This window comes from Nicotiana tabacum, chromosome 7 (assembly GCF_000715075.1).
Source record: "Nicotiana tabacum cultivar K326 chromosome 7, ASM71507v2, whole genome shotgun sequence".
NCBI classification, from domain to species: domain Eukaryota; kingdom Viridiplantae; phylum Streptophyta; class Magnoliopsida; order Solanales; family Solanaceae; genus Nicotiana; species Nicotiana tabacum.
The window spans coordinates 80,606,067-80,615,553 of record NC_134086.1 but is presented as its reverse complement, the minus strand read 5'-3'; the positions used below and the strand labels follow the sequence as shown (position 1 = coordinate 80,615,553).

The following is a 9,487-nucleotide window of genomic DNA, read 5'->3' as shown; positions in this document are numbered from 1 at the left end:
CAATGGTTATTGTTTAAGAACAAAGAAAAATCTGTATCAAAATCGAAGAAACTAAATAATTGTATCAAAATCTAAGAAGCTTAATACTTACCCCAAGAACTTGTATCAGGAATAAAACCGTAATTTTAGAGAGAAAATAACTGGGGAGTGATAATGGGGGAAATCTAGGGAATTTGGGTGAGAGAAGAAGTCTGAATCATGGGTTTGTGGGAGAAGAGAGTAAAGTGTATGCAAAAGAGAGAGAACGTGGTTCGATTTTGATACAGATTTTACGGTGATTAAGTGAGAGAAAATTCAGAAAAGGAGAGAGAAAAATATTATTTAGCATATATGGTGCCTTAAATGTAGGATGTAACTATAATTAGATATTTTGCTATAAAGTATATAAGGTATCTATAAGATGTGATATTTTAAAATGGTATTTATTTAAAATAAATAGGGTACTAAGCTTTTCTATAGGGTGTAAAATTTCCAATCATATAACCCACATAATTTTGAACCAAACGGCCCTCAAGTCTTTCATTCTGCAAAGCCCAACCCACAAACTAAAACCCTTGCAAAACCCCAACTCACAGACCATAGCGAAGCTGAATCTCAGAGTAAAACAGCAATGGCAGCTAAACCCCAAAAAAGAGACGACTCCAAAAAGCGAAAGCATGCTCCGGCAGCCGCCGGAGGGAAATCAACTCCCAAGAAACTGAAATCATCAACTGGTGTTCCCGCTAAGGTTCTGAAGAAACCCCATAATAAATTTTCAAAGCCGGGAGATAAAAAGCAACAACCTAAGCCTCATGTTGGGAACGACCCAGTTGATACCAAGCGACAGCGTCGTATACAGGCAAAAGTACGCTGCTTTTGCTGTGAAACTTTTATATTTATGAGTCCCAGATTCGCCTTTTTTCGTAGTTTCGTTAAAGTTTTGGCAATGGGGGCCGGGGGGAAATGCAAATGGAGAAAAGATTGAAATTTCAGTCCCAAGATCGTTTTATTTGATTAATCTTTGCTCTAATTTGAAAAGTAAATAATTTTGAGCTGCAAAAAGTCCTTTTGATTAGTGTTTGGTTAATAATGGGGTTTTGTTGCAGGAGCTAGCTGAAGCAAGGAAGAAAAAGAGGAAGAAACATTACACATTGGAGCAAGTACTACATTCTTTTAAGCTTTAAGTTACTTTTAATACCGCTGACTATTTTTTATTTTTTTGAAATTTACCAAGGCTATTTTATCTTTCTGATGGCTATGGTGAAAGAAAGATGAATCAATCTGTATTTCGGTTTCGTTTACAGATGTTAAAACATTGCATTTTTATTTTGTCATAGATAAAGATGCCATTTCTCTACATCTTTAAACAAAGCCAAGATGAAATGATATCTGTAAACGGCCTTTTTGTTTATCAAGTATGATAATGATAATAGTAATTATTGGCACCTTTATTTTAAATTTAAACTTTAACAAACTCTTCATCTTTGTATTGTCATCACTTTGTGCTTTACTGCTGCTATTACACTTCTTTTCATCTTAATATGTTTTTCTTAAAAAATTTCTATTCAATCTTATTATCCTAGTGGAATCTGTACATAAATGTATTTATAGGAAATGTAAGGATTGCTTGAATTTACAAATAAACCAAGGGGGTTGGTGCTGAAACTGGATGTGATCTGATGGCCTCGGGGGTGTACAATTTGTATCTAAAATTTTAATTGAAATATTTTTTATCACAATGGTGCTTCAACCTTAACATGGCTTTATGAAGACTCCAATAGTTGATTGTTTGTTTTGGCTAAACTGTTTGTGTTATCATATTTAGAGCCCGTTTGGATTGGCTTAAAAAAATGGCTTTTAAGCACATGTGCTTAAAATCACTTTTAAATGCTGGAGCTTGTTTTATAAATAAGCAGTTACATGTTTGGATAAAAGTGCTGAAACTTAAAACAAGTTGTGAAAGTATTTGGTAAACAAATGCTGTTAAGCACATTTTCTTTTAAAATGACTGAAATGTCCTTAAAGTTGATAACACTAAAAATAAGCTTATTATTACAAGTTTTTAATGCTAAATTGATTCCTATACAAATTAATTTATGTCTAGCTCTTGTTAAGTTCTCAATGATTTGATAAAATTATTTTTAATATATATAAATTATTTATTTAAATAACATATAATAATAATTTGACTAAAATAACCACTTGGTCAATGGCATATAATAATAATTTAACTAGTTTACCACTATGGCCAATGAACATATAAATGAAATATATTTAGATGTTTCTAACTTTCAAATCTTTTTCTTGAGTCAATTGCCTCTGAAATTTGACTCGTGATGTTTTATTAAAAAGATTGTGATGGGGAGGGAGCACCACTGGAAAAGAAAGAAAGGCAAGGAAAAAGAGGGGAAAATAATAATGAAACGGTAAAGAAAGGAATAAAAGGAAAAGAGAGGGAAGTTATGAAGAAAGGAACAAGAAAGCAAAGCTGCTGCAACAGAACGGAGAAAAGAAAAAAAAGCATATTTTAGGTTTTCTATTGAGGGGTAATTTCAGAATTAAGAAAAATTATAAGGGATAAGAATGTAATATACTTGGTCAAAGCAATATGGCTTTTAAGGCAATTTAGAAAAAGTTGGGTAAATTGGTTTTAACTTTTTTTTAAGCTGATTTTAACTTTTTTTAAGTTCTTTTTTTGGTTGTCAAACACCTCCACAAGTTAAAAATAGCTTAAAAGCTGGTAAACAGGCTCTTAATTGCTTAGTCCTTCAACCACTGGTCTTTTGATAGGAGCTCGCATCACTATGGGAGAAGATGAGAACTCGAAATATTGCAAAAGAAGAAAGATCAAGGTGTGTTGTCATATAACTTCAAATATTTGATTTGATCCTGAATCTTGTGGGAAGATTGTAATTTATTTGTTACTCAGTATTTATAATGTCTTTGTTTCTCAATCTTTTTTATCCATTGATGCAGATTGGTGAGTGATGCCTTAAAGAAAATGAAAGGGAAGATCCCTGAAATAGCAAGCTCCCATGTTTCCTCTCGTGTTCTTCAGGTTCATCCTCCCTTTTCTTCTTGTTGATGACAATGATTTATGATGCTCCATATGGTTTTACTAACTCTTTTTTGTTAACGTTAGACTTGTGTGAAGCATTGTACACAAGATGAAAGGAATGCTGTGTTTGTGGAGATTCGGCCTCATTTTATCACTCTTGCCAGCAATACCTATGCAGTTCATCTGGTGACAAAGATGCTTGATACCGGTAATCTTGATTGAATTAATAATTATTCTTGTGAGCAATTTATCAACTCAAAAAGAGAAAACCTCTTTTGTGTCTTTTTAACTGCTTCTTTTGTGCTTTGCAGCATCAAAGGAGCAGCTGGCGGAGTTTATTTCCTCTCTTCATGGGCATGTTGCTACTCTTCTTAGGCATATGGTTGGTTCACTTGGTAAGATAACCTGGTTCCTATTGTTGTGAACTTCGTTTTGATTAATTTTTTGCCTCTCAGCTTTTGATCTATTTTGCCTGATCCTGCATTTCTGTTTAAAAATCAATTCCTGCTTGCTGTTGCAAGCCATAATTTTGGGGTAAAGAAATTTTTCCCAATAATTCCCTTAATACCACTGCTTTAACTGTTGCAGTTGTTGAACATGCTTATCAGTTGGGAAATGCAGCTCAGAAACAAACTCTTCTCATGGAGCTGTATTCCCCCGAACTTCAGTTGTTCAAAGATTTGACCTCACTGAAGGAAGCAAGGTAAAAATTCAAGCTGTTAATGATGGCATGCTGCATATGTACTTTTGTCTATTTAAATAGTTTTCTGTGTCAGCTTGGGACATGTTTTTACTTCTTCAACAGGAATATCCTTATGACAATTTTTTTTTTTTGTGATGGATCCTTATGCTATTTTTTTGTTTTACTCTGCATGTCATTTTCTCTTAAGTATCCTTTTACTGTTACTCCTTCATTTGATATTGTTGAGTAAATGGGTAATCGCCTTTCCTCTGTGTATTGATAGCAACCTTTGGTGCGAAAAAACAAAGCTTGTTGTGCACAATTACTATTAGATCATATTGGTTCTCTTATGAAGAGTATACTTTACATCATATCTCATCTTTTAACTTTATGAATGCATTTGCTTTCTGATTTAGCCCCCATTCACATTTTATGACACTGCCAGAATAGTTGATGTTATATCCACGCTAAAGCTTCAAAAGGCTTCAGTCATACGGCACATGACTTCTGTACTTCAGCCTATTTTGGAGAAAGGAATACTAGACCACTCAATTATACACAGGGCACTTGTGGAGTACTTAACTATTGCTGATCAGGTACCTCAGAAACCTTAATGACGAATTAATGAGTTGGCTTATTCTGAATCATCCCTTTCTAAATTTTAGTTTGTTCTAAGTCTTCTGCTGCAGATGTAATCCAGCAGTTGTCAAGTCCAGACCTTGTTCGAATGATTCACACAAAGGATGGATCCAGGATTGGGATATTTTGCATCAAACATGGGACTGCAAAGGTTTTGGAACACTCTTTATATATCCTAAATATGTCCTAGAGGATTTTATGTAAGTGAACTTATTTCAAATTCCTTTTGGAACCTTCCTGTTTTAGGACCGAAAGAAAATCATTAAAGGGATGAAAGACAAGGTCGGAAAGATAGCTCGTGATAAATGTGGCACCTTGGTAAGCATGATTTTCTAGCATTTGACTAATGTTTTGGTCTATTTGTGTCCATTGTGACTTCTTTCAGATACTTCCAGTCTTCATCCATGCCATCTCTCACTTGTATAGTACTTTTATAATTCTATTAGTTTCACAGCTTCCATTCTCAATTACTTTCAGGTGCTTGTCTCCATCCTTTCAATTGTTGATGACACGAAACTTTTATCAAAGGTTTGTTCCTGCTGCTTTTCCTAACTTATCTAGGCTGCAGCCAGTTAGAAAAAGTTCCACTCTTAAAGCTGGTCTCATTGAACTCTTGCAGGTCATCATTCGTGAGCTTGAAGGAATTCTTACGGAGCTTCTTTCAGATCAGGTTTGTCCTTCATCTGCTGTATAAAATCTTCTGCCCCCCGCGCCCCCCAGCAATGCATCCTGTGATTTTATTATTGTACTTGTTGGTTCTGGCCGTCACAGAATGGTAGGCGCCCATTGTTGCAATTACTGCATCCAAATAGCTCGCGCCATTTCAGTTCTGATGAGCTAGCAGCTCTTGGTTCATCTGTTCCTTCGCTTGTCACCAAGGTATCTTTTCAAGCTTTTCATGAAATTATGCCATTATCTTATCAACAACTACACCTCGATCCCAAACACCATTATCTTATATAAAAAAATATTTTCACGAAATTCTGGAAAGTGTTGTAAGCAGTGCAGCTACAGCTAAATTTAATGATCGTTTAAAAAAATTGATAGAGCCCCTCAAAAGTAAATGTTGCATTGGATGAAGAAACCGAAGCTTCAGGGCTTGGTGAAGCTGATAAAGAAGATAGCTGTGACGCAGGTGCTTCAACTGATGCCACCCAAAGTTCACATTTGAGCGAAGGAGGAAAGAAGGATCCTCTTACAAGGCGGAAAGAATTATTGGTCAATAGTGGGTTAGCTGAGGTTAATATTATCTACTTTCTCATTCATATATCTATAGAGCTGTTTTTTACTTTCAGTTATCAAGCTTGTTGCCTTGCCCATTTCATTTTCTGTGATCCTTTCCTTCTGCCACTCTTTTTAACTCTCAAGGCTCTTTGAAAGCTTTATCCTTTCGTTTAGATGAAATGTCTTCTGTGTTCTCCTGTCGTTTGTGTATTCAACTTTATCCCCTTTATCAAGTCATTCCTGATCAATATTGCAGAAACTCATCGATGCCTGTTGTGAGATGGCAGGGGAATTGCTAAAATCAAACTTTGGTAAAGAGGTCATTTATGAGGTATTGTCATGTTGATTTAATAAACTTATTGCATTATTAATGTATCATAACCTTTAAATACCACTCTGTCCTAAAATAGTTTTCCTGAATAAATGTTGGATGTCTTTCCTGAACTACCCTTCTATCTTTATTGGCTTTATAGATTTTTTTTTTTAAAAATATAGGTTGCCATGGGAGGTGCAGACAGCATCTTTCACGCAACTTTAGATGGAAAGTTGAAAACCTTACATGATGCTATAGCATCTCTGGCAGCACATCCTAAAGTGGAGGAATCAGATAAAGAACATCTCCTTGAACACTTCCATTCTAGCAGGACCATCAGAAAACTGATCTTGGACTCCCCTTCTTTTGCTTGCACTTTGTATGAGAAAGCCCTGAAAGGAAAATGTGCAATTTGGGCTCAAGGCCACAGGTTGGTTTGTTGAACTCATTTCCTCCTTTCAAGCAAATTTGCAGAGGAAAAACCTCTTTCTGACTTCTTTTACAATTTGCAGTGCGAAAGTGATTAGTGCACTGTTGGAAACTTCAAGTTCTAAGGTACACAAGCTTGTGAAGAAGGAAGTGCAGTCCTTGGTAGATGATGGTATCCTCAAATTAGCCAAATGATCTGCTGCCAAAGCAGAATGAGCCAACAATGAGGATGACAAGTCCATGATCTTGTTTAGATTGATCAAGCATTTGGACTCCAGTGTCCAAGGTTATTATAGTGATCAAGGAGCGCATAGGACGAGTTCCTGGCAAATGTCTTCACACTCAAAAGATGAAGTTTTCTATCAAGTCAATGAATAGGTGATACGATAAAAGAATGAATATTTTTTCTTTTGGTTGTACCATATATAAAGATATGGAACACTTTTGTTATGTTTTAGTCTTGCATTGTCTCCTAATATTCAGTAAAGCTCTTGTCTGTTTATCGTTAAGAAACATCTTTTGGAGGTGTTTGAAGTCGTCCTGATTTGTCTATGACAACATGGAGAAGTCTGCAGAAATTACAAAAGGAGTAAAGTATAGGGAAACTCAGGTTGAAAACTTGAATGAAGCATTCATTGTTAGCTGTAAGTTGTATATTTTCAATGTAGTATGATCCAAACACTGCACCAGGAGTAAAACACTAAATGACTCCTTAAAGGAGATGAAAAGTGCATCATGGTGTCTGCTAGTTGTAGAACTTATGCTTAGAGCCGGTTCTACTGAATCTATCTACATAAGCTTCCTTTTCTGATCTAAGCTCAAACGCTGGATAGCTACAGTCGCGACTGCTAGAAACATGTTTCTCAATGCTTCTTTCCTGAAATCTATGCAGCAACTTCCTATAATTGCTAGGATGAGGATAGCCTTGTAACTCATAATTGAATGGATTGAAGATTGGTATTTCATTCCGTCTTGTGAAAGTCTGAGGTTCTATCGAGCAAGTAGAAGGTGGAGATTTCGCCTTCAGGCATGTGTTTATAACTGCAACTTCTTCCATAAATCTGGCTTTTAGTTCTTTAACACGTGAAATGCTTGTGGTTCTGGAAACTGGCCGTGCCTCTTCATTAGTAGTAAATGTTTTGGCCACTTTTGCAACATTGCCATGTCTAGGAGGCTTTTCACTTGATTTGCTTCTGGTTCTGGAAACTGGCCGTGCCTCTTCATTAGTAGTAAATGTTTTGGCCACTTTTGCAACATTGCCATGTCTAGGAGGCTTTTCACTTGATTTTATGTGACACTTAGGGCATATGTGGCTTCTTCTGTCTGCTTCAAAAGTTTCTCTGCTTGCTTCATCTGTCAGGCAAACATATGCCTGTAACAAAACATTAGTTCTTTTGGTGTTTAGGTAATTATCTGCCTTTCTTAGCCTAATTATTCAAAAGGGAAAAATAAGGAAACAGGGACACTATTCATCAGTTTTCTTTGCAAGGAAAAGCACGTAAATTTCCAAATCATGGAGTGCGTAAATGATATCCTTCCCAAGAATATAGGGGTAAAAAAAAAAAAGTAGCTATAAAGAGAGGGAGAGTAGAGAAAAACTTTAAAACTACTCCAACTGAACATGATTCTTCTTTTTCTTTTTTAAATTCTTGCATCATCAAATTATCATAATGAGAAATTTGGATAATAATCCATTACCATTTTACAGAAAACGAGAAAAAAAAGTTCATATGCCTACCTGAGAAACCAACTTGAATGCAATCTCAGCTTTGGGATGTTTGTTCTTATCAGGATGAAGCTGCAAAGCTACAATCAAGTTTAACTATAAGTTCACAATAACCAGAATCTGAACTTTAAATCTTGCAAATTAGTTGTACCTAGTTTACGACATCGTTGCTTAATCACATCTGCTCCATCACTCTCGTCGACCTGAACTCAGAATTCAGAACCATCAAAATTCTTGATAAATATAGAACCTGGGAAACACAAGATGAGTCCCAAAGACAACCCCATGACCAAGAAGTTACAATTAAAAATACAGTGTCACAAGTTCAAATTCAATTAGACTCATGGCAATTACCATCCAATTGAACATCGCTTATTTCCTTGTTAACAATGTGGGGAAAAAAACACAAGTTAAGTCCCTAGTAGGAAAAATTAGTATTAGTGGCGAAGCCACATGGTTACAAGGGTGGTCGTCGAAAAATTACACTGTGTGTATAGATAAAATATTACGTTTTAGAGGTATGTAACACATATTAAACACCCTTTATCGGAATGTTTTGCACTTCTTTCAAATTTGAATACCTTTGAGTAAATTACTAGCTTTGCCACTGAGTGACAAAAGTCATAATTTGAATTATAGTGTCATGAGTTGGAATTTCAGTAGGACTATTGCTGCCCGTTTTATTAGCCTAATTCCACAATTTGTTGTAAACTCTATACCACAGAAAGAAGGAAACAAACACAATAGGGAACTTGCATTGCATCGCATGTCAATAAAGAGAAGAAACTAGAAAATATACGTACATCAAGAACAAGATACCAGTTGATGAATGCCGAATTTCTGGGATACAAATGGTGTTGATGGGAACAAGGAACCACCCCTTTAGAGAGTTTACAAATCTCTGAGACCAATTGCCATTTTGCATCTGCAGATTCATTTCCCATGAAGAATGCAATTCTTGAATAATCAAATGCAATGATTATTAATTACTTGAATATCTATACCAAATATCAAATGCAATGATGATTAATTATGATTATAGGTGGAATATGTATAGAGTATAGCGAGAGTTAATTAAGAGCGTTAATAGAATTTAAGAATGGGTGGAGCGGTTAAGAAAAAGAAGCGCACAGTTTGCGGGACTATAGATTTGTTTTTCAAAAGTTGTTCAGTTGTTGGGACGAAGAGGGCGAGTATGATTACTGTTAATGTTGACTCGTGGCATCATACTATTTGATCTTTGACTAATTAACATCTTGCTTAACCAAGTTCATGTTATAACGAAAGACATGTTAATTTTGAACATTTTCCTACTTTTCTTAACGTACTAGCTATAGGCTGGCGTGTACCCCATCTCGATCAATGAGTGGATATTTTTATAAATCACATAAATGTGATATTACTTTTTTAGTTGAGCTTCTGAAATTGATGAATGCT

At 35.4% G+C, this 9,487-nt stretch overlaps 2 protein-coding genes across 2 annotated transcripts; one reads left to right on the top strand and one right to left on the bottom strand.

The window, feature by feature from the left end:
• The first annotated feature begins 510 nt into the window (after window positions 1-510).
• On the top strand, window positions 511-6,837 carry LOC107780977 (pumilio homolog 24). The gene is made up of 17 exons (XM_075257335.1): window positions 511-844; window positions 1,086-1,139; window positions 2,770-2,831; window positions 2,956-3,037; window positions 3,122-3,245; window positions 3,349-3,432; window positions 3,626-3,740; window positions 4,165-4,315; window positions 4,396-4,509; window positions 4,605-4,676; window positions 4,836-4,886; window positions 4,978-5,028; window positions 5,130-5,237; window positions 5,406-5,597; window positions 5,839-5,913; window positions 6,078-6,325; window positions 6,408-6,837. The coding sequence occupies exons 1-17, from the start codon at window positions 611-613 to the stop codon at window positions 6,517-6,519; spliced, it is 1,929 nt and encodes a 642-aa protein (XP_075113436.1). The 5' UTR covers window positions 511-610; the 3' UTR covers window positions 6,520-6,837.
• A 114-nt stretch (window positions 6,838-6,951) lies between these two features.
• On the bottom strand, window positions 6,952-9,106 carry LOC107780976 (uncharacterized). Its single transcript, XM_016601601.2, has 4 exons — window positions 8,854-9,106; window positions 8,202-8,253; window positions 8,063-8,130; window positions 6,952-7,696 (listed from the first exon to the last, which is right to left on the bottom strand). The coding sequence occupies exons 1-4, from the start codon at window positions 8,992-8,994 to the stop codon at window positions 7,070-7,072; spliced, it is 888 nt and encodes a 295-aa protein (XP_016457087.1). The 5' UTR covers window positions 8,995-9,106; the 3' UTR covers window positions 6,952-7,069.
• Between the last annotated feature and the right edge of the window lie 381 nt (window positions 9,107-9,487).

What these genes read in the sequence shown, in the direction of transcription:
- LOC107780977 (XM_075257335.1), top strand. Translation starts at nt 611, where the DNA reads ATGGCAGCTAAACCCCAAAAAAGAGACGACTCCAAAAAGCGAAAGCAT. An exon ending in AGCGTCGTATACAGGCAAAA is followed by an intron (nt 845 to 1,085) that starts GTACGCTGCTTT and finishes GTTTTGTTGCAG; the next exon opens with GAGCTAGCTGAAGCAAGGAA. An exon ending in ACTTAACTATTGCTGATCAG is followed by an intron (nt 4,316 to 4,395) that starts GTACCTCAGAAA and finishes GTTTGTTCTAAG; the next exon opens with TCTTCTGCTGCAGATGTAAT.
- LOC107780976 (XM_016601601.2), bottom strand. Translation starts at nt 8,994, where the DNA reads ATGGGAAATGAATCTGCAGATGCAAAATGGCAATTGGTCTCAGAGATT. An exon ending in ACTGGTATCTTGTTCTTGAT is followed by an intron (nt 8,254 to 8,853) that starts GTACGTATATTT and finishes TTCTGAGTTCAG; the next exon opens with GTCGACGAGAGTGATGGAGC. An exon ending in GCAACGATGTCGTAAACTAG is followed by an intron (nt 8,131 to 8,201) that starts GTACAACTAATT and finishes ACTTGATTGTAG; the next exon opens with CTTTGCAGCTTCATCCTGAT.